Source organism: Rhinatrema bivittatum, chromosome 1, assembly GCF_901001135.1.
Source record: "Rhinatrema bivittatum chromosome 1, aRhiBiv1.1, whole genome shotgun sequence".
Classification (NCBI taxonomy): domain Eukaryota; kingdom Metazoa; phylum Chordata; class Amphibia; order Gymnophiona; family Rhinatrematidae; genus Rhinatrema; species Rhinatrema bivittatum.
The window spans coordinates 561,520,900-561,545,428 of NC_042615.1; the positions used below are offsets into that span (position 1 = coordinate 561,520,900).

The 24,529-nt window shown below is 44.6% G+C and overlaps 1 protein-coding gene and 1 long non-coding RNA gene across 2 annotated transcripts in view; one reads left to right on the forward strand and one right to left on the reverse strand.

Moving 5' to 3' along the window:
• Positions 1 to 2,364: 2,364 nt before the first annotated feature.
• LOC115099333 (fructose-1,6-bisphosphatase isozyme 2) overlaps positions 2,365 to 24,529 on the forward strand; it is an 87,639-nt gene continuing 65,474 nt past the window's right edge. The window contains exons 1-3 of the mRNA XM_029616922.1: positions 2,365 to 2,534; positions 20,479 to 20,641; positions 24,144 to 24,236. Coding sequence (XP_029472782.1) covers positions 2,365 to 2,534; positions 20,479 to 20,641; positions 24,144 to 24,236 — 426 coding nt within the window. The remainder of the gene's footprint in view (positions 2,535 to 20,478; positions 20,642 to 24,143; positions 24,237 to 24,529) is intronic.
• LOC115099344 overlaps positions 22,050 to 24,529 on the reverse strand; it is a 34,169-nt gene continuing 31,689 nt past the window's right edge. Inside the window, exon 4 of the long non-coding RNA XR_003858753.1 lies at positions 22,050 to 22,164. This is a non-coding gene — a long non-coding RNA (uncharacterized LOC115099344). The remainder of the gene's footprint in view (positions 22,165 to 24,529) is intronic.

Genomic DNA, 24,529 nt, shown 5'->3' on the forward strand with positions numbered 1-24,529 from the left:
CAAAAGTCCAGCGGGGGTCCGGAAGGACCTCCTGCCGTCGAATCCTGTTGGTCTATGGCCGCCGCCATTTTTCGGCGCCATTTTGGAAAATGGCGCCGGCCGAAGACAACAAGATTCAGTAGCAGGAGCCCGTTCCGGACCGCTGCCGTTCCGGACCCCCAGGTAATTTAAGTCATTTGGGGTGGGGGATTGAAGGAGGTAGGATTTGGCAAGGAAATGTTTAAGTTATTTGGGGGGGGTTCGGGAGGGTGGGGGATTTAATTTAAAGGGTCGGGGATGGGTTTTAGCGGGTTTTAGTGTGCCGGCTCACGATTCTAACGATTTATAACGATAAATCGTTAGAATCTCTATTGTATTGTGTTCCATAACGGTTTAAGACGATATTAAAATTATCGGACGATAATTTTAATCGTCCTAAAACGATTCACATCCCTAATCGGTGGCGATGTCTTCACCCTGGAAGCCGAGACTCCCCCGGGAGGAGCCCGGCTGCTGGGACTTAGGCGAGTGAGGACGCTGTGAAGATGAACCAGGATCAAGCAGGTATCTTGGCTGGAACTGAGGCAAGGCACCGAAGCAGGAACCAGGCTGGGACTGAAGCAGGGTACTGAGGCAGGAACCTGGCTGGAACTGAAGCAAGACACAGAAGCAGGAACCTGGCTGGAACTGAAGCAAGACACAGAAGCAGGAACCTGGCTGGAACTGAAGCAAGACACAGAAGCAGGAACCAGGCTGGAACTGAAGCAAGACACAGAAGCAGGAACCTGGCTGGAACTGAAGCAAGACACAGAAGCAGGAACCAGGCTGGAATTGAAGCAAGACACAGAAGCAGGAACCTGGCTGGAACTGAAGCAAGACACAGAAGCAGGAACCAGGCTGGGACTGAAGCAGGGTACTGAGGCAGGAACCTGGCTGGAACTGAAGCAAGACACAGAAGCAGGAACCTGGCTGGAACTGAAGCAAGACACAGAAGCAGGAACCAGGCTGGGACTGAAGCAGGGTACTGAGGCAGGAACCTGGCTGGAACTGAAGCAAGACACAGAAGCAGGAACCAGGCTGGGACTGAAGCAGGGTACTGAGGCAGGAACCAGGCTGGGACTGAAGCAGGGTACTGAGGCAGGAACCTGGCTGGAACTGAAGCAAGACACAGAAGCAGGAACCTGGCTGGAACTGAAGCAAGACACAGAAGCAGGAACCAGGCTGGAACTGAAGCAGGGTACTGAGGCAGGAACCTGGCTGGAACTGAAGCAAGACACAGAAGCAGGAACCTGGCTGGAACTGAAGCAAGACACAGAAGCAGGAACCAGGCTGGAATTGAAGCAAGACACAGAAGCAGGAACCAGGCTGGAACTGAAGCAAGACACAGAAGCAGGAACCAGACTGGAACTGAAGCAGGGTACTGAGGCAGGAACCTGGCTGGAACTGAAGCAAGACACAGAAGCAGGAACCTGGCTGGAACTGAAGCAAGACACAGAAGCAGGAACCAGGCTGGAACGGAAGCAGGCTACAAGCGAGAAGTTAGCGAACTCCGAGGCACACAGCAACTAGGAACCGCAAGGTAACCTCGTTGCAAGGCGTCTGATAGAGGCAGGCGCCGACCTTACATACCCGCCGGCGTCTGACATCACGGGAGCGGGTGGAGCATTGAGTGGCGGGAAAGGGCCTATATCTTCGGCCTCTTTTCGCGCATGCGCGCCTAGGAGGAGGGCAGCTGGTTTGGGCGTCCCAATGGCATCGCCCCCGCGGGGACGCCGCCGAACAGGCCCGGAACCCGGCGAAGCCCTCCAGCAAGACTGGACCCGATGCCAGGAACCAAGAGGTAAAGCCCCGGTCGCGAGTGCCGCGACCGGGACCGCAACATACACAGCAAATTTCTAATTTCTATTAAACTGGGACAGCAATGATATTAAATAAATAAATGCATTTGCTTTGCTACAAAATCTCTTTGTGGATTTGTATTGCAATTAATATGCATTTCCTAACGTGCCTCTTTACAGTGGCTTTCTATTCTTCCCATGTGCAACTCTGATCTCTGTACTAATCTCCTTGCACTACTAAAGGGTCTATAATAGGAAATGTCAGATTGTGTTAATTTTATAGCAATGGAATTGAAAACCGAGAAACTTTAAAGACTTTTGATAATACATTTATAGCCATTCTCTTCTTCTGCAGGGCCTACAGCACAGAAATAGGACCTGGGCATTTCAGGCATGTCAGACACGTGAACCTGTGTAGCATTTGAACTGATCATGCCTGAGAGCAGGACCTTCGCACAGCTTCTTCAAATAAGCAGCTGCTAAGAAGCAAGAGCACTTTGGAAACTGGAGTTTTCTGATCAAGAAGCTAGCTCTTTTACAAGCAAAAATGTCAGACAGAAGCCCCTTTGAGACGGATATGGTAACCCTTACCCGCTATGTTATGGAAAAGGGAAGACAAGCCAAAGGAACAGGAGAGATGACCCAGCTGCTGAACTCCATGCTGACCGCCATTAAAGCTATCTCCTCTGCAGTCAGGAAGGCTGGCATTGCACACATGTGAGTCATTGCATGCAGGCAAAGAAGTCAGGGGCACTGAGTTTGTTTCTAACAATGGAAAAAACTAAAATAAAATATGCTTAAAATACACTAAGTGGGTTAAGATCTTGAATATCAAATCTTAAATGAAGCTTCAGAAAAATGTATATCTAATTTTAGAATTTCAAAGCAGCACCAAAAATCAAACTTTTATTCTCACATGTACCAAGCATTATTTTTTGTAGACATAACTCCTCAGAACCCTTAAAGCAAGTAAGTTTCATAAATAATCTTTTGTAGACAGTGGATGTGAAACGTATACAATACTATTTATATATAAAATGGACATATTTGTAAATTAAATATTAGTACAGTTGCCCTTATCAACACATTTTTCATATCAGTGTGGCTTTGTCAAGAATATAAAAGTGCAAATTGTAATGGAAACATTATGGATATATAATGCATATTTTAGAAGAAATTACAAGATGTTTCTAATGGTGATCATCATCTGCAGAAAAATAAAAAAAAAGCTTTGTTCATACATAGACTAGTGATGTAAGAGTTAATTTTCAATAAAACATAGGCTGAAGAAAAAATATAATTGTAAAGAAGGGAGCTCTACTGAGAGAAAATATTGTGCCAAATGACACTGTCACATTTATTTTTCTCTCTTAGCAATTGCATTTATCCAATTTTGATGTTTCTGTAGTTAGAACAATGACCAGAGAGACCCTTAGACAAATAAAGACCATATTTATTGGTATTGCACGTACAGCTTGCTATATGCACGATTTATTAGAATGAATATTCGGAGTTACCATGGGCATTAGAGACAAAGTTTCTAGGGTTTTGATGGTGGAAATCTAATGCAAAAGTGAATCCAAATGGATCCTTGTTTCTGTAGATGGCATCTCTCACCTTCTAGTATTCTCAAGTCCAGTTATACGTTTTCCATGCCTGATCCTTCCTAGGCAGGGCCATAACTAGAGGTAAGTGAAAAGGGCAGCTGCTCAGGGCACAAAACCCCTTGAGGGCTGAAAATGTTTGAAATGAAAAGTGGGGACTGGCAACACATGAAAAGCCAGGAAGAATGCCACTGTCCTACCATCCAGGTAGGGTTGGGGGAAGGGAGAGAGAAGAGATAGAAAGAGCACTGGGATTCAGAGAAGAAGGGGCGGGGAGAGAGAGAGAGGAGCAAGGATCATGATGAGGGGTGGGACTACCAGTGTGCTTGCCTTTCCTGGGTGTTAGAATGCCTAGTGATGGCTCCGCTCCTAGGCTTAGCCAGAATTTTCAAAGAGGATTTATGTGCATACATCTGCTTTGAAAGTTCCACAGAGCCCCACGTGCCATACGTGCACTAAGTTACAGCTGCTCAAGTGCAGGCCTAACTCTGTGAGTGCGGAGTTACACGCACACCTTTGAAAATGGAAAGTATGCGCGCAAATCCCAGCCCTGCCCCCAAATCCTCGTGACACCTAATTACTATGACTAATGTCTATCTCCGCTTAAGATGAGACCAGAAATTCGTATTATATGTGTATCCCAAAATAATTGTAATCTCACCTTGTTTAATGTTCTTGTGAACTATCCACTTAATTGTAAATGATTAATAAATAATTTGAAGAGAGACGAGGTAAGTTTCATATGTATAGATGCATGCCTCCACGGCTACCCAATTTTTTTGTAAAAAGGCTTTACTTCAAAGGCTTATATTGGGTACACAACCTTATGTCCTAACCAATGGGGAGAGATATCTTTTAAATCTCCAATCTGGAGAATTTCATATGAACGCCAGCTTTATATTCTGTAAATGCCACTATAAAATTGATGACAAAGACTTAAGTCTTTGTCTTAAGCATTTACAGAATATAAAGCTGGCGTTCATATGAAATTCTCCAGATTGGAGATTTAAAAGATATCTCTCCCCATTGGTTAGGACATAAGGTTGTGTACCCAATATAAGCCTTTGAAGTAAAGCCTTTTTACAAAAAAATTGGGTAGCCCTAACAAATATGGTGGAGATTGTATAAGTTTTAAAGAAAACAAACTATATAAAATATTGAATAAAAAATTTGTTTCAAAAAATATGTACAAAATAAAGAGAGTGGGAGGGAGGTAAGTTAATGATTATATTGAAAAATAAGACGCAAGGCCGTGGAGGCATGCACCTATACATATGAAACTTACCTCGTCTCTCTTCAAATTATTTATTAATCATTTACAATTAAGTGGATAGTTCACAAGAACATTAAACAAGGTGAGATTACAATTATTTTGGGATACACATATAAACCTAAATTACTATGTACATAAAAGTACATTGAAAAATTGTGCTCCTTATCTACTTTTACATGGCCTATTTGCCTGGGTTATTTGCAAAGTGCCACTTAATGACTCTCCTAGTGACTGTTGTTCTTCTGCCCAGGCCAGGCGGTTCTCTTTTCTGGCTAGGTTTACCATTTTCTGCATGTCACCCTACTTTTCAGTGATTTTTCTCAGTACTGCTGATGATATATGAGGAGGACCAGCACATCCTTATCTTGTCCATGCTTTCTCCCTCCATTTGCATCCTTTTTTCAAGCTCTTCATTCTTATTTTGAAATTTAATGTATCTATTTCCAAATGCTCCAGTTATCAAAGTTACCAAAGCCAGCATTCCTTTCTTGATATGATTTTTCCTTATACCACATGAGGACGCTGTCTTCTCCACCTCATCATAAAGTGACTTAAGCTAGGCCTAACTTTCCTAAAAAAAATGAATAGCACATATAGAAAAAGCAGTGGGATCCATACTAGGCCACTGTGCGGCTTGGCAAGCTAGCTGGATGCACTTATTCGGCTAATTTAGCTGGGATATTCAGCTGTGCGACAGAACCGCTGAATATCTTAAAGTTAGCAGGCTAAGTGTATCCAGCTAACTTTAGGATAGCCCTGTGGCCCGACCAGAGTTAGCCGGATAGGTTATCTGGCTAAATCTGAATATCGGAGTTACCAGATAACTTTTCTGGATAACTCAACTCTTCCCCAATCCACCCATTCCCTGCCTCTGAGTTATCCAGCTACAAATTTACACCTGGATGCATTAAATCATGATTTTTTTTTTCACAGGAGGGGGTCTCACTTTCGTGGGAAGGTGTCACTGCAATAGTGGAGCCCCTCCCCCCAAAAAAAAACATTGTGACTCTATGGCAAGTTCTTTCATCTCCCGGCCAAACACCATGGAACAAAAGAACATGGCTGGCTAGCGGCCTTTTAGATGCAATGGCAGCCCCAACCTCAAGGGACCACCATTGCTTTAAAGAGCTGGCCGCTTAAGAAGTTGCCTGCAGAAAGAAAAAGATGAGCAGGGGTTGACCCATGGCTCATCCCCGGGGCCACCGCTCGAAGCAGTCCCAGCTCCTCAAAGTAAAACAATAGTGTCCTGTTCTCCAGCAGCAATGGCCCCTGCAATCCCCATGTGGCCTTGGTCCGAACCCCGGACCTTGCCCTAGTCACATGACAGGGGCAAAGTCAGGTCAGTGCCATTTTGAAAAATGGCATCAACTGGGCCAGGCCCCATCACGGAACCTTCTTTAAAGGTTCGGGGGGGAGCTCCATGAACCCCAATGAGGTTTTCTATACATTTGGGGGGATAGGGGGAGGGAATGTGGTTCCTCCTACTGAACCTCAATGCTTTTCATTGATACCTTTGCGGGAAGAGGGGTGTCCGGGGGAGCACTATAGCCCAACAAGTTTAATTTAGTTTTGGGTTTGTGGGCACCCTGAACCCTGATGCATTTTATTTTAACCTTTGGGGGGGGGGGGGGGGGGGGGAAGGGCCATCGCTGAGTGTGAATGGGACACTTTATTTTTACTTTGAGGAGTCAGGGCCGCCTCAAGTGGTGACCTTGGATTGAGCCAGGTGTCAGCCCTGACTCTCACTTATTACTTTTTACTGCAGCAACTTTTTTGTTTGCATGGCCCTTTAAATGTAACACAGGACTCCCCAGACCTGTGTTAGGATCCTGGGGCTCCCCGTTCCATTTATCCAAATCCCAAGATTTGTTGTGATTTTGTCACGGCTGACCATTATCTCAGTCATCTGTGATAAAATATTAACATTAAATTGCCTATTAATCATAGAAACATAGAAATGACAGCAGAAAAAGACCAATTGGCCCATCCAGTCTGCCCAGCAAGCTCCCACACTTATTTTCCCATACTTATCTGTTTTCATCTACCAGCAAGTTCAGGGCCCTTGTTGGTAACTGTTTGATTCAAATTTCCTGCCATCCCCCTGCCATTGATGCAGAAAGTAATGTTGGAGTTGCATCAAAGGTGAGCATAAGGCTTAATGGTTAAGGGTTAGGTAGTAACTGCCGCATCAAGCAAGTTACCCCAATGCTTGCTTACCCAGACTGCACAGATCCACGCCTTGTTGGATGTTGTCTGAATGTAAAACCTGTTTTCCACATTTCCCCCCCGACCTTTTTTGCATGCATTTTCATTATTCATGCATGCAAATTGCTTGCAAAACAGGTCATTGTAATAAGGGAGGGAACCTGGGTAGGGCCATGCAAATTATTGCGTGATATCACTGCTGTAGTGATCTTTTGCACAATATACACTGTTTAACGCGTGTTAGAGCGCTACTGCAGCTTGATGCCTTACTTATGGCCTGATCTACCAAAGCTTTTCTCCCATTCCCATTCTGTGTCTATGGGAAAAATGCTTAATAACTGACTGTTCAGCTAGTCCATACACAGGCACAGGCCCCCTCCACACACACACACACACACACACATACACACACACACACACATACACACACACACACAGGTGCACAGATAGACACACACACGCATAGAGGCTCCCCCAAACACATGCACACACAGGCGCACAGGCACACATACAAACACACACAGGCACAGGCCCCCTCCACACACACACACACACACACACACACACAGAGGCATGAATACACAGGCACAGGCCCACCATACACAGGAAATACAAAGAGATAGATGCCTGTAGTCTTTTTCAATTCCTTTATTGAAGTGGAGACATAAAAGATAGCCCGACTCTGGCCGAGTTTCGCCGCTTAGGACGGCTGCCTCAGGGGCTAAAAAATGAATAATATAAAACAATGTTACAGAGAATCCAATCATACAACAATAAATAAATAAATAAATAGATAAACAAATCTAAAATATGTATATAAAAACTTTTTTTAAGAGTATTATAGAAACGGTGACATATAGAAAAAAGTACAGTAAATCTTATAAGATCTTCACGGTTAATACAAATCAAATAAAACAATATTGGTATAGTGTATTAATATAATCATCCAAATACTGAGGGACTGTATTACCTTGTATGAACAGTCATGAGTTCCCCAATTTAGTTCAAGTAAAGTATATATTTGTGGAATTGTATTTGCATCTGTATAATCCGCAACAATATTAAATCTATGACAATGTAAAATGAAGAAATTAAAATGGAATTAAACAATATTCAAATAAGCTCAATGTTGAATCTAGTATATATAATATATGATAATGAAACCTATATATAGAACTGTTGAGTTGTATTCATTCTAAATCTAATCATTATGAGGTATCTATAAGCTTAGAAATTCGACAAATACACTGGTCAAAGTGATACAACCAATATCATTAATACTATTATCATAAACCTAAATAAATGAATTACTGAATGGTTAAAACTACATGTAGAACAACATTAAATGTAAATAAATATGACCAAAAAAATCATATATAGAACTGAATGAAAGTTGTTTATTATAAAGACCAAACTGTTTAAATTTATTAAGTTGAATCTTAATGAACCGAAATAAACAAAAAAATAAAATAAAATAAACAATTGTTATGAGTATACCTTAAAAAATTATTGCGTGATATCACTGCTATAGTGATCTTTTGCGCAATATACACTGTTTAACGCGTGTTAGAGCGCTACTGCAGCTTGATGCCTTACTTATGGCCTGATCTACCAAAGCTTTTCTCCCATTCCCATTCTGTGTCTATGGGAAAAATGCTTAATAACTGACTGTTCAGCTAGTCCACACACAGGCACAGGCCCCCTCCACACACACACACACACACATACACACATACACACACACACACACATACACACACACACACACACACACAGGTGCACAGATAGACACACACACGCATAGAGGCTCCCCCAAACACATGCACACACAGGCGCACAGGCACACATACAAACACACACAGGCACAGGCACAGGCCCCCACTCCCACAGACACAGTTACACATCCATACATACTTACACACAGGCATACACAGTTTTAGGATGCTTTAAACCAGACTATCTGAGCAATGATGGGCAGTTTTCCCCAGAACAATGAAAAGTAAATCGGGAGTACTGTGTGCTGGCGACTGGTAAAACTGTAACACTGACAGTAGTCAGGATGTCAAACAGCTGTCCATTCTCCTGAGAACTTTCATTGGCAATGCATAGTCATGTGTAGGAAAGAAAATATTTCTAGCGCAAAAAGTATAATTCAGCTCTGTTATTTTTATTTTGTGTTCCATTAGAGAGAAGACAGTAATTCAGCATCTCATAGCACGATAGGGTGTAAACTGGTTTGGGATACTGTGACATCATTATGCTGGTATACGGAACCTTCCGTAGCCGCTCGTGGAGTGGGGGATTTCTTCCTGCTACTTATAGAGTCATTATAAAGTGGTTCAGAAAATGTTGTCCAGTTTCTAACAATCTAAAGTCCTCTTCTCTGCGCCGTCATCTCATCCCATGGATTTAAGCCCCCGGAGTTCAGCCCTGCCGCTGAGGTCCTGTGCATAGAAAAGGAACTTTCTGAGAATGCTATCCTGGAAGTTCTGGATTTTGAATGCTTCCCCTAGAGCCAGCATTTGGCTTCCAGAACTTCCCTCCTGCACCTTCCTATGTCATTTTGGGCCTACATGTACTATGACAACTGGCTCCCCCATCACTTTCTAAAGTCCTATCCTGGTGAAATGCAAAGTAAATTCCACTTCAGGCATTTGTTATCAAAACCACTTTAACAAAGTGGTCATGACTGATTCTTGTTGGGCATGTGTGAGGGGGTGGTACAGAAAACTCCCTCAAACCACCTTAAGAGAGCAGCCACAGCCATCTGGCCCAGTCCTCCTTAAGGATCAGCCCCGCACAGGGTTCGGGTGAAGTAAGGTTCCCTTCACCATACTATAAGGAGCCAGGGCCCAGAAGGATTAGAGAAGCCCTAGGGAGCAGGCAAGAAGCCATACTACGCAAAAAACTTATATTTGAGGTTGTTATTGGTCAGAACTACAAGATGAGCAGTTTTTCTGTGTATTTGTGTTTTTTTGCACTGTAAATAAAATAGCACTTATGAAACATGCTGGAGTCTGCCTCCTTTATCCTCTCAACTGTTTTCCATGTTGGCTATTGCCCAAGTTACCATAGCATGCTTAACTCAATGAAATCCAAAAATATTGTTACAAAAGTATTGAGGTTGAAATGAAATGGGTTTATCCAGATAACATTTCAGTTAGCCAGATAAACTACTAGGTTTGAATATCTGGCTCCTTTAACTGAATAAATTGTATATGGCTAAATCATTAACCAGATAAAACTTATCCAGATAAAGAGGAGGTATTCTGGGATGGAGTTAACTTAGTTTAATAACTTATCCAGCTAACTCAGATATTCAGAGTTAGCCAAATAAGTTATCTGAACTGCCTGAGAGCGGATTTAAAGTATCATTGGGCCAATCTTGAAATGAGCTACCTTACGATTTGTGAATTATCCTGGATTGTAAACTCTTCTGAAAAAGGTGAAGATTCATTAATTTCATTAGGCATTGTTCATAAGATAATTGATTTGTCTTATATTTTATTTGTAAAATGTGTCCATGTAGTTTTTTATTGTCTTTGTTTTGTTATTAAGTGAATTTAAATTGTTTATGTTCATCTTGTTATCCACTTAGAATAGTTGCACTACTATAAGTAGAATACAAAACTTTTAAAATGAACAAGTTGTGTACCTAGATAACTTACCTTAACTGGCTATATTCAAATGATATAGCTGGATAAATGCTGAAAAAAATTTAAAAAAATATGTTTGCAGGCCTGCAGGCCCAATTCCCCCACCACAAACCAGCACTACTAAATGCTTGAAAGTTATATTGGGCATTGTGTTCAAACTCTCACCCCAAGCGATAGTGATGAAGTAGCAGGACTATCAGCCCAAAAGCCACCCCAACCCCCACAAATTTTTCACAAAATATATGTGCTTCTTTGAGGTGGGTGGAAGGATTGAGGTTTTTGCCTTGCAGTCTGAATCACACAAATACACTAAGAAAATAATGATACCTGACTATGGCTTAAGTAAAAATATGAAAAGCTATATTTTTTCAGTATGATATATACACAGATGAGATACATTTGTATATACTGTGTCTCCATTGTATCTCATGCATATTCATTGTGGATATCCTGAAAACCTGACTGGCTATGGGATCCACAGGACAGGTTTGGGAAGCCTGTATTTGGTGAGGGTCTGTCTCTGTTTTTGCCTGTGTGACCAAGGTGAAGTATTCTGGTAGCTTGTAATTTCTGTTTAGGGATTTATAGCAGCCTGGCTTATTCTGTTTTCCTAACTGGAGGTGTATTGGTGTTTTACAGCCTTACATAATATTTGCAGTGTTGCCTTTTCATAGGTAAAGTTGTTACTTCTTGAGAGCTAGAAGTGAGTACTGTTTTGGTATGAGAGGTTTACTATATTGTACTGTTCACTTATGGCTTTCTGAGGGCAAATCCCTCACCCAATTCATGTTACTCCTGATTCTGTCTTTCTGCCTGTATTTCTCTGTCCCAAAGTGATAGAAGGGTGGTGGTGGGATTTTTTGGAACGGAGCGCTGGTCAGCATTCTGTTTAAACAGCTTCTGTTTTCTAACAGTTTCCCTAGAAAACAAAGGGGATGTTTTGGGGGGGAGGTTTGGTTCTCTGAATAATTAACTGATGTTTCTGTTTTCCCTGAGATAATCATATTTTTTTCTTATATACTAATTATGATTAATTTCCATCCCTATTTGGAGAGTTAACTACAGACAGGGCCAGTGCAAGGGGATTTGGTGCCCTAGGCACCTTCAGCCTTGCGCCGCCCCCCCCCCCCGTTGTGCTGCCATCAGCCTGCCCCTAGTCGCAGCCCCGACTCTAGGTACAGGGACCACATGCTGCCACTCCCCCACCCTCCCAACCTCCCCCTCCACCCCCCAAAAAAACTCACAAAACACCTGGTCCAGAGGGGAGCCCGGGAGCGATCTGCCGCTCCCGGGTCATCGGCTGCCACTAACCAAAATGGCGCCAGTGGCCTTCAGCCCCTACCATGTGACAGGGGCTACCGGTGCCATTGGTTGGCCCCTGTCACATGGTAGGGGCTAAAAGCCACCTGCGCCATTTTGGTTAGTGGCAGCCGAGGCCCTAGGAGCGGCAGATCGCTCCCGGGCCCTCTGTTGGACCACCAGGGGGGCGTCGGGAGGATGGCACGATGGGGGGGGGGGGGGGAAGCAGGGTGAGGCAGGGGCTGGGCAGAATTTTGAAGGGGCACTTTTTGCCCTTTCAAAATTCTGCCGTCTGAAGTGGCCGTGAGCGGCGGCGGCACCCCCTAAGTCTCGGCGCCCTAGGCACAGGCCTAGCTCTCCTAGTGATTCCTCCGGCCCTGACTACAGACAGACAGAAAGATGGCCAGACAGATGGACATTGATCCTTACATAATCCTGTCCAACATTCTGCACATTGAAAAGCATAAAAAAGAAAAACTCACCCGCAAGATCCCTGGCATATATTCGTGTAGTGTAATTAGGTTTCTTCTTAAATGTCTTTTTTCTTATGTAAATATCCCTAGTATGGAAATCTTTTAGTGTACAGAAGCCCCATGTGTCTCCTTTCTTAGCTTGGTGATCCTGTTATGAATAAGTATGTGTAAAATATAAACAGACAGATTCTGATGTGATTCCATTTTATTAGGTAACCCCCAGTTTAACCAACCCCACACAGAAATTGTTGCACCAGGAGGTGGACCCTTGGCCTAGTGCAGGATTTGTAGGCTCCTTTGTCAGACCCAGAAAGCGCCTGCCACCAGGATGCGGAGCACAAGAGGAGACAGAGGCTAGCTGGAGCTTCGCCACTAGCAACCCATTGGTTACCCTTGGTACCACTAGCACAAACCCCTTGTGTTACCCCTGGCTAGCCACTAGCAACCCCTTGGTTACCCGGGCTGCCTGGTCTTAGGTGGGCCTCGCAGGATCTCCTAGATAGAAAATTCAGAGGTGTGCCCACCACAATCAAGGGTGCGCAGTCAATATTCAGGCCAGATGTCTGGGATGCCTGAGAAGGCCAAAAGAGAGTCTCTGAATGTATGGCAAGGATCAAGACCTGTTTCAAGGAAGCGTGGTCAGTCAATGCAAGGGTCAGAGACAGTAATCAGTCCGTGGATAATCAGGCAAAGCAAGGATCAAATACCAGTAGTCAGTCCATAGGTAGTCAGCCAAAGCAGAGGTCTGGTTCCAGGAGACAGTCAGAAGTGGTCGAGTTCAGGCAGAGGTCAGTTCCAGATTGTGTTGCAGACGGTGGTCGTAGAAACAGGCAGAAGGTCAGGGGCAGGCAGCGATCAACGTAGTCAAGAACAGGCCAAGGTCAGTACCGAGAAGACAGTCCGAGAGGAACTACCTGGGGAGACGAGGGGACAGAAGGACACTGGAACAGAAGGAAGCTGGAACAGGAGGACGCTGGAACAGAACTGGAATGAAACTGGAACAAGGCTGGAACGAGACTGGAACACAAACTGGAGCGCATAGGCAAACTAGAAATCACGATGTGATCGACCCGATTACCAAGGCAAGGAAGTGAGGGTAGGAGCTTCCTGTTATACTGTGATCAATCAGGGTGCGCCGCGGAGCTGGGATCCGCCCCTGGCCCTTTAAGGCGCCGGGAGGTCCGTATGCGCGCGCCTAGGGGTGGGGCCGATACCACGGAGGACGCTGAGCCCCACCGTGAGGCCTGGCAGGAGGACAAGGGCCCGGCGACCACTGCTGCGGGACGCCGAGGCCTAGCTGTGTTTGCCACCACTGCAGGGGAGGACGACCCGGGACCCTTGAAGGAGCTGGAGAGGTGAGCAGGCCCGGGTGCAGGCCGAGCACGGACGGGACGCGCAACAGAAACATCTTCCAATGCTCAGTTAAGCATTAGTGGGTGTGCATATTGTGCAATTGCATGGGGCTGCACACCCATGGAAGCGGTGGCTGCACACCCATGGAAGCGGTGGCAGAGTCTCTTTTTTGGTAGGGCAGGCTAGACGGTCAACCAGGTGCCATAAGCTGAGGGGCATCCTGGGCACCACTAGCATCACTCATCCCATGGAGGCAGAGGAGAGACCCAGCAGTGGGTCTCATTCCATTATGACCTGAAGAGAGGTGGCGAGGCTACAGTGGATTCTATCCCACCATGGCTGAAGAGAAGCCTAGTCATGGTGGATCCCATCCAAATACAGAGCAAAGAAAGGGGGAGTCCTTGAGCGTGTGTTTGTGTGAAAGTCAGAGCCTTTGTGCATGTGTGTGTGTGTGTGTGTGAGAGAGAGAGAGAGAGAGAGAGAGAGAAAGCCTGTGAATTTGTGTGTGTGTGTGTGTGTGTGTGTGTGAGAGCGTGTATGCCTTGTTTGTGGGTGTGAAGGAGAGAGAACGTGTGTATGTGAGAGAGAGGGAGTTTGTGTGAAAACATGGGTATGTATAAAAGAGAGAGAGTGTGTGAGAGAATGAACATGTGTGAGTGTGTGTATGGGTGTGAGAGCCTGTGTTCATGTGTATGTGAGAATTTCTCCCTCACAAACACACAAGCTCTTTCTCACACTCACACAGGCACACATACAGGCTCTCACACACACATAGACTCTCACATGCACACACACACACACACATGTACACAAGGTCACAAGCATTCACATATGTGTATGTGTGAGAGCCTTTATGTATGTGAAAGAGAAAGGCTGAAAATTTTAATTGATGACAAAAAGAAGATGAAAAAACCAGCTCATACAAAACTAACTACGTTGCAAGCGGCAACGCATCATTGTAATCATGGCTGGCATAAAAAAACCACCCTCTTAAAACTTTTTTATTTCAATGAAAAGTATGTGGATTCAAGTGGACAAAGTCCCACATCAACAATATTTTAACCCCAACAAAGGCCCTTTGTTTCACTCAAGGTTGGCTTCATCAGGGGGAATCATGCTGGGACAAAACCATTTTATAAAAAGGCACTTAGCTTGGAGCTGAATATCTGCGATCATGTTCTCCCAGTTTCAGCTTGCTATCTTCGGATTTCTTTTTAAATTCCACAAAACTGGAGATCACGTGATACAGCGTCGGGGGAAGACTTGATTTCCCCTCGCAGCGCTTGGCCTCGGCAATCCAGTCCCATCCACGCATCTAAAAACAGCTTTTTGGAGCCTTAGGCTAGCAGCCTGCCTACCCTAACATCAGCGCATAGGTCAGTGACGGCGATGGCCTCCCGTCTCACAAAAAAGGAGAAAAGGAACAACCCCGAATACCGGATGCGCCTTCCATCATGCGCCGGACCCTTCCGCGCCGGCTTCTACTGTGGCACTCTCCAAGATTAAGGCGGTGATATTGGAAACACGGGGCCTGGAGCTTAAAAATATTTCGACCAAGCTTTCTGAACTTGCCGCGGCGTTTGCAGGCTACGAAGCCTGGTTCTCAGAGTTAGAGCAGCGTGCGTCGGACCTTCAAAATGGCCGCCACGCTTCTGAGTCCGACCTCGCTGCTCTTAAAGTCACACTTGCAAAACATGCAGAGAGGTTGGAGGACCTTTATAATCATTCCAGGAGGTCCAACCTGCGTTTTCTAGGGCTCCTCGAGTCATTGGAGGAGAGAAGTTTGTCTGCTTTCTTGGAAGGCTGGCTCAGCGCAGAACTAGGTATTTCCAGCGCACATGACCTGCTGCATGTCGAACGAGCACATCGCCTAGGGCCCAAAAGAGAGACTGGTACCAGACCCTGAGTGGTCATTGCAAAAATTCTCAACTTTGCCCACAAAAGTGAAATTCTGCAGGCAACTAGAGCTGGTAAATCCTTGCAATATGAGAACCATAAAATCCTGGTTTTCCAGGATTTCTAGGCCAATCTGGCAGCGAAGCGACGTCTCTTGGCCCCTCTCTGTTCTAAATTGATTGCAGGCAGCCTTCGGGCCACCCTGGTTTGCCCTGCAAGGCTTCGAGTCGCTATGTTGGAGGGGGTCCGATGGTTCACGGAGGCAGAGGATGTGCACAGTTGTTTACGCTCTCAATCCCTCCCAGGCCCGAGGAGTCCAATGGTGGGGGGACTCGGATAAGGGCTAGATGGCCTTAGGAGTTGTTGGCAGTTTTCTACTCTCCTGTGCTGAGTGGTGGTACATTTTTTTTTTTTGGATGGTGGAAAGGTGTGGACTTCCTCCTACAATTTTGCCATATTCCGCTGGTGCCTATGGAACTGTTGGGGACGTTGCATGGTTGCTGAGGCATATTGGTTGGAGAGGAGGGATTATGGCCTCGCATGTGTGTCTGCCTGGTTACTGTTAAGGCTACATAGATTGCTAAGGTTCTGTTCATAAGTATTGTCTATGGTCATAGTCTAACATGCACGAGTTATATAGTGCTCCTATCTTTCTGGTGGATAGCTCAACTGATATGGATGGGGCTGGATTGGGGGGAGGGGGGGCTGTTTGCATAGGAGTGGCTTCCATTTTGTTGTCTTGGAAGCTGGGGGGGATGTGGGCACTGGGATGGAGAGATGGGATGGGAGGGGTGGGTGAGGGAGAGGGCACTTGGGGATGCTCAGTTTTTTCCTATATACCATACTGTGTGTGTGGCTGGGTGTGGAATACTTTAAGTCCGTATACTTTGGGACCTGTGTTTTTCTGGTACGTGGGGGCCTAAGCTGGGAGGGTTCCTACGTTGCTGAATATTATCTCAAGGATATATCACATTTTGGTAAATTACAGTGTTCCTAGCCAAGGCACCCAAATAATAAATAAATATCCTGGAATGTGTGTGGCATTAACTCTCCTATTAAGAGGTCCAAAATTCTTAATCACAGGTTGATATAGCATTTCTTCAAGAGACCCACCTTACAGATGTGGAGTATGGGAAACTAATGTAGAAGCTGGGTGGAAGATGTCTATTTTGCCTCGGCCTCTACCAAATCTGCAGGGGGTGGCAATTTTATTCAATAAGCATTTGCCCTTTAAAGTTCAAAAAGATTCCCAAGGGCCGATACATTATTTTGGTAACACAGGTCTATGACCTTACTATTGTCTTGTGCAATGTTTATGCTCCCAATAATTACAGTCCTGGTTATTATAGAGAGCTTCAATGCTTACTCCTGCCCTAAATCGATGACTTTGTTATTATGTGGGGGGGGGGGGGGGGATTTCAATGCATTAGGGACCTACAGCTGGACAAATCACAGACTTCTCCCTGAGACGCAGGGGCCAATAAGGGCCTATTACAGCTAGAGGACTCCCTTCACTTAGTAGATGTGTGGCGCATTCTACACCCCATGGAGAGAGATTTCACGCATCTCTCTCGAGCACACGCCACCTTGTCCTGTTTAGACTATTTTTTAGTTAGTAGCCGTCTGTTCTCCAAGATTAATGATGCATGTATAGGAGATATTGTCATATCTGACCATGCTCCAATTTGGGTGGACCTTCAACTCTCTTCATTTCAATCCTGCAGCATATTTGGCGTTTCCCATACTATCTGGCGGATGATCCTCAATTTCAAGCCTATCTTTGGACAAATGGACCTAGAGCACTGGTTTGGGAGATTCTTAGCTGTATACTCACATGAATTCCAGATAGCCCAGACCCAACTGACTGCTCACGTCACAGGGCTGACGGGCAGTGTAGGCCGCTTTTCAGAAATATCTTCAGCCCAGAACATATTCCGCCTGAACTCTAACAGAGCGTACCAGTGGCCAATGTGGCACCCTTATTCACAATGCAAATAGCAGATTTTATTGTGATAGTTTGTTGTCCTAATCATATGGGGCTCGACCCCCAAAAAATCTGCTCAGCTTCACGGCTACTTTCGCATGCTCTCTGATGTTTTTCTTTCTTTTCTTTTGCTTCTTTTTATTTGTTTTTGTTTGCCCAACGTTATTACCTCGTGCTCTTGAGCTGGCAAGAATGCCTAGGGGGAGGGGGCAGGATAAGGGGGGACAAAAAGGAAAAGTAAGAGGGTACGGGAGTTTCCGGACTGGTTAAAGTACAGTAACAATTATTGGTTTGTGTGACTTTCACCTGCTGTGTTATATGCTCACTTACGATATGGTTGTATCGTAAAGTGGTTTGTTATTGCTGTTACTGTACCTGAGATGCAATGTAACATATACCCTGAATAAAATAAATATTAAAAAAAACAAAAACGTAAAGATCTGGTGATCTTGGATAAAGCACTGCGTGCCTTCTTGTGGAAGGGTGGTAAGCCTTGCATTCCCTTGGCTGGACTTCGAGAGCGATGGGGGGAGGGGGTTGGGAATCCAGACTTAAGCATATACAACGTGGCAGGCAACCTTCGTATAATTAAAGATTGGGCTTATAGGCCATCCACTTATGTCAACGTTGTAGCGGAACAGGCCCTGGTAGCCCCCTTAGATTTGAAATATGTCTTACAGGCTTCCTCCACTACTCTCCTGACATTTTTAACCCAATCCTCTTTGATAGCACCCCTTAGGAAAACTTGGGCAGCTGTAACTAAATTGTTGAAGATCTCTCAGACATGCTCCTATTTACTGCCTATCCAGGGAAATTTGGAGTTTCACCCGGGCTCCCAGACACCAGAGTTTTGTTTATGGAAGGCTAAAGGTATTACACAGCTGGGTCATTTACTCAATGGAGAGGGGCAACTGATGTAATTTCCAGAGCTCCGGGACTTGTACCAGTTGGGTAATGATCAGGTATTTTCTTACCTTCAAATCCAGCATTATATTAAGTCCTTGCCGAGTGCCTCCCTAAATCCTGTGGTCTTCCACTAGTTAGATGCCTTATTCCTACTTGAAAGATTACAACCCCTTCTCTTTCCTTATACTATAAAATGCTTAAAAAAACGTGCTCAACAGGCGCAATATTCCATTCTGGTGGATCGCTGGAACAGTGATGGCGTGTCTGTTATTAATGCTTCTATTCTTCGAGCATGCTTTAGGCAAGTTTCCCACCTTATGGTGAGTATGTACTACAGGGAAATGCAGTACAGGTTTCTACGGTGGGCCTATGTGTCAACCCATATAGCTGACACATAGGCCCGCCATATGTGAGAAGTGTAAAATGGCCACGGGATCACTATTACACTCCTTTTGGGCCTGCCCCCCATACGACGCTACTGGGGGCGTATTGCAAATTATATTTCATGTTTGCTGGGAATTCCCCTTCCTATATCCCCCTTACTCCTGCTCTTTGGGTGTTTCCTGCGATTGCCGGTAAGGGGTGGGGGCCCTCGCTAATTTATATTGAAAGCATGCTTAGTGGGGAAAAAAGTGATTTTGTTACACTGGAGGGGTGCCGAGGGCTTGTCATTCTGGGTATGGCGCAACCATCTACATCATATGCTGCGGATGGATGATCTGGCATCACGCTCTTCTCCTCCATTACGAAGGAAGTTCTTGTCGATCTGGGATCCATATATTCAGGGTGCTTCCGCACCACTCCAGGAGTTTGATCCTTATGACTGACTTTTTCGGTTCCTTTGGAAATGGGAACTGGTTCTTCGATGATGTCCCCTTACATTTTCAACACACAGTATGGACTGGTTGGTTGATGTAGTGGTCTTTTTTTGGGGGGGGGGGGGGGGGTAGAGGAGGGGGGAAAAGGGGGGGGGGGAGGGAGTAGGATGGAAGTGGTGGGTCATGTATAAATCAATCCTTTTCTGTAATTGTCCAGGGGTGTTCAAGTGTCATAACACCTCCGGTCCATTGTGAGTTATTATATTTAAATAATAAAATGTTTAAAATTAAAAAAAAAAATTAAATTCCACAAAACTGCCAAGTGTTTCTGACATTCAAAGTTTCCTTCTGCCTCTAGTTACTGGTTCGTGGAATTTAAAAAGAAATTTGAAACTGGAAGAAAGTGATCAATCACAGAAATTCAACTCCAAGTTAAACGTTTTCTTATAAAACACTATAAATGGTTTTGTCCCATCAAGTTTCAGCCTATGCTTGTCAGTTTGTAAGGGGATGTTTACTATTTTTCTATTCTGTTTTATAAACTGCCATTTGAGTGCATAAAACTGCATTTTATGAATACGAATGGCTTTGAAAACTAGGTCCTTAATGTAGAGTGGTTTCTGCGGTCTGGCTGTGCACACTCATTCCACTGTCACTAATATTCATTCATTGTCAGTCAGTTTTCTTTGTGCCTGAAATGGCAGATCAAGCTTCCCTGAAAGAACACCACTGCTGCCAGGCTGTGGCCTGCATGATGATGGTATCTCATATCAGACAACCCATCCAAAACATTATAATTCTGTGAGGCAGATCTGCAAAAAAAGCATAGAAGAACTTCACATTTGATTCCCAATTTTATTTCTCCTGCCTATAACACACATAACTCAATATTGCATCCTAAAATCTTCATTTCAATACTTGTACAGCAGGTCTTCAGCTTTTTGTATTCTGGACGTCCAGACATGTTCAGAGATTGCGGTAATGTGTCAACTAGGTGGCACTGCCTGATAAGAAAGTTCAGTTAAAGTTTAGGATGTCAGTTTTGTTGTACAGTGTTAGGCCAGGAGAATCTGACTTCGAAAGATTATAATTTTGACTGCTTTTACTAGGATAGCTTTTGAAACCACATCAAAGTGAATGTTTGGCAATACTTCAGTCTTTTCTGGCTGCTCCATTCTGTTTCTGCGGTTCCAGGTTCGGCATTGCAGGACAAATAAATGTGACTGGAGATGAGGTGAAGAAACTGGACGTGCTCTCCAATGACCTGGTGATTAATATGCTGAAGAGCTCATATTCTACCTGCGTCTTGGTCTCCGAGGAGAATAAGGAAGCCATCCTCATTCCAAAAGACAAGAGGGTCAGTGCCTATGTCTATGTGGAAGGGTGGCAGTTCATCATTTAACCAGCAGATGGCAGTAATATTTCAATTGCAAAGAAGCTGAATGTTATTAAAATCAGATTTTTAAAAAATCATTTCCCCCTGTTTATCCTGCCTTTCAAGACTGAGTTTGTCAATAGGCATAACAGGCCTGTACCAAGGGTGGCAAAAAATGTGGGAGCAAAGGAAACAGCCCTGTGCTTCTTGGGTCCAGTCCCTTCCCCTCCCAGGAAGTGCGCATGGAATAGGAGGGGAGGTGGTAAGCATGGCGCAAACATAGCAGAGCAAAGAAGAGCTGCTCTGAACCCTTCCTGTCTTAGACCTTGTGCTCCATGTTGTCTGACCTTGTGTGGAGGGAGTTCGCTTAAGGGCAGCAAAGTCCTAAGTCCATCAGTGTATGCTCCTTACCCATGGCCATTCAGTCCTCCTAAACAGGCCATCACGTTCTACAGGGTTTTTTTTCTTTCTTTCACATTCCTTTTCTTATACAGGTTAGGCAAACGGTGACCTGCATCGTTCAGGTGGGCAAGATCCAGCCTCTTTTAAATCATTTCAGCTTGCCCTGCCTGTAGGCCAATCTTTCTGTGGTGAGCGAGTTAAAAAAGATAGTGTCAGGATTGGCAAAATGGGCTACTCCACCTGGTCACATCTTTGGAAGCCCCTAATTACCCGCCCAACTTCATGAAGGGTAGGGGCAGAAAGGGCAAAACCTGCCAGAAGCTTTCCCACTTTTATACCTTCCCACCAACACCTGACCACCCAATCCAAAAAAACAGACTCCACCTTCTCCAAAGTCACGTTAGCTCACGCCAAATAAAAATGCCATCCAAAGGTCATTTGTTAGTAATACACTAAAAATATATAACCAGCCGTTTCCCAACATGTCAAACATAATAATTACAGGGTCTCCCCCACCCAACCGTCTTGTGCAACTGGAAGAGAAAAGAGGCTTAACTTTGGGGTGGGGGGGGGGGGAGGGGTATCCCTACTCTTGGCAGTGCTGAGCAGCTCCCACTTTCAAGCTCCAAACCCAGAGGACCGTAAGACCCTGAAGTCCTCCCGACTGCCTATTCAACTTTAGGATTTCAGCTCTCCCTTTGTAATATTTGATCCTGGGGGATGGGCAAGCAGCACGGTGCCCGGCCCTGCTGACATATCCCTTTTCCTCTCTAACTCTGTCCTCTTGAGGTTGGGATTTAAGACATTAAACCAAACTTTTGCATGTTCTAAAACACACTACTTCTCATTTATAACTGGAAAAACGAAAGAATTAGCTCCTGGGTTATTGAACTGTCGGCAACTTGGTATTTCACATTACACATTAAAAATTTCCGAGGGCAATTTTTAAGCCATTTACCTGGGTAAATAACAATGTACTCACATAAACTGCCATCCCTTAAAGTACACGCAGACGTCCACAGCACGAGCACTATTGGCTGGGTTAAAACCAGGCATTTCTGGGAGTCGGGCATGGGGTTGTCAGGTCAGAGGAGTACAGCAGCCTGCGTACATGAGAGATTCAAAAGTAAGCCTGCTATTTTATGCCCTTCACCCCTTCACAAATGCAAAATACAAGGGTGTTTTTTACCCAGTAACTCATTTTGGGACTAATGTAATAAGCTGAGCATTAAATCTGTGTCCTGAAATTCAATGCATAGTTTCTTAAAGCGCACACTAAAAATAAAGTTAAACTCCCAAAGCCATAAACTAATGGTATACTAAATGCATCAGGAGTTACAAAAAAAACAAACACAACCCAAAGCATGCTAACCCAAAATTGTGTGTAAAAAAAAGCTTAGCATGCATAAAACATGATTTATGGACCTAAACCTTGTTTTCTATGCATAAAATATGGTTTATGTACACAAAAAATGCTTTTTGCACAGAAAGCAATTTTTGTGCACATAAATCTTATTTTATGCATAAAAAACATGTGTGCACATAAACCATGTTTTTTTCCACATCAATATAATTTATGCGCACAAAACATGTTTTCAGTGCAGAAAGCATTTTTGTGCACATAAATCATATTTGATGTGCTGAAAACATGCTTTGTGTACACAAAGGGGCAGATTTTTAAAAGATACGCGCGTGGCGTACATTTGTGCGTGCAACCGAGTGCACACAATGTACGCCCGATTTATAACATGCGCGCGCAGCCGCGCGGCATGTTATAAAATCAGGGTCGGCACGCGCAAGGGGTGCACACTAGTGCACCTTGTGCGTGCCGAGCCCTCGGGGAAACCAGCTGGCTTTCCCCATTCCCTCCGATGTTGCTTTGAAATCGAAAGCAGCCTCGGAGGGAACTCTCCTTTCCCCCCCCCCCCACCTTCCCCTCCCTTCCCCTACCTGTCTCGCCCCAGCCCCCCCCCCAAAAAAACCCCATACCTTTATTTCACAAGTTACATCTGCCAGAGGCAGGCGTAACTTGCGCACGCCAGCCGACTGCCGGCACGCGATCCCCCAGCCCAGCAGCCTTGCGAAAGCCTCTGGCCACGCCCATGCCCCACCCCCGGACTGCCCTTTTTTTCAAGCCCCGGGACTTACACGTGTCCCAGGGCTTTTGAAAATAGGCCCGGCGCGCGTAACCCCCTCCGAGCGTAAATCCTCCAAAAATCTGCCCCAAAGTTTATTTTCTGCCCTTAAATCCCGAGTACAGGCTTTGGCACTAGAACTCAAGTTTCTGTGCAAAGTCTAACATTAGCCCTGGAAACTTTATTCCACCTCTGACTAAGATTTAAGTTTTCTGTGTTAAGAAAACCTGAGTTAAGCCAGCTCTCCTTTCTGCATTAACATGGGATCTACATTGGAGGGAGTTAATCTGTCCGCACACTGTTGTGCATAAAATATTTGTTTGCAAAGCTATTTGCTGCATTGAGAGTAAAGTTTGCACGCAAAAAAATGTGCGTATGACTGCAAATGCAGGGCAAACTGCGCTCTTTCCAAGATAAACTACCCAGGTAAAGTACCCATGGCAAAAATACCCACAGGCATTGCAGCCACATGGGTTATTTAGATTTGCCCCTCTATGTGCAAGAAAGCAGACAAATTACCAAAATATGCCATTCACTAGCCAATTACTTCTCAGAGCATTTTATTCTAGAATATGAAGTATTGTAATCAATATCCAGCCATGGCTAGGTACCACGATTGTTCATAACCCCAGTTTGCAGCTGGTCTATCAGCCCCTGCAAGTAGACTTCATAGCCTTCTATGCTCTTTCTCCTTTAATTGTTTGTTGTTTTATTCATCTCCATTTGTTTTATTAGAGCTCTCATGTCTCTTCCCAATTCCTTGCATGCGGACAGCACTTTAGAAATATCAGTAATAACTGTGCACGCCAGGTGCTTTGGGAAATGACAGTGGCTTATTTCTTTAGATGGGTATGGAGAAATGCATTGTTTCAAAGATGTGCCCTGTGACCTGGGTACAGCTCTTTTTAATGTTGCACACTAACCTAGTTTGGTCTCTTCACATTTAGGGTAAATATGTGGTCTGCTTTGACCCACTGGATGGCTCATCCAACATAGACTGCCTCGCATCCATTGGGACGATTTTTGCCATCTACAGGAAGGTATGTTATTTGAAGTGTAAAGGCATTCATTTATTTACCTCTTGGGCTGGAGACTAGATCGAATATTTCCTGTTTCTCACTTGGAGGGGGCAAGAGTGACTGATTATACTGACTCTGTAAAGGAGGCATCGTCTCTTGCTTTGCAGAATTGGAAACAAGAGACTCTATAGGTGTACAGCATATGAGGGCACTGCCATAAATAAGGAAGTTATACACTGAGGCTGGTGGGATGGAGACAGAAAGGAACAAAACTACAAAACAAAAGCAAGCTGAGTAAGGTACACAGCAAGGTG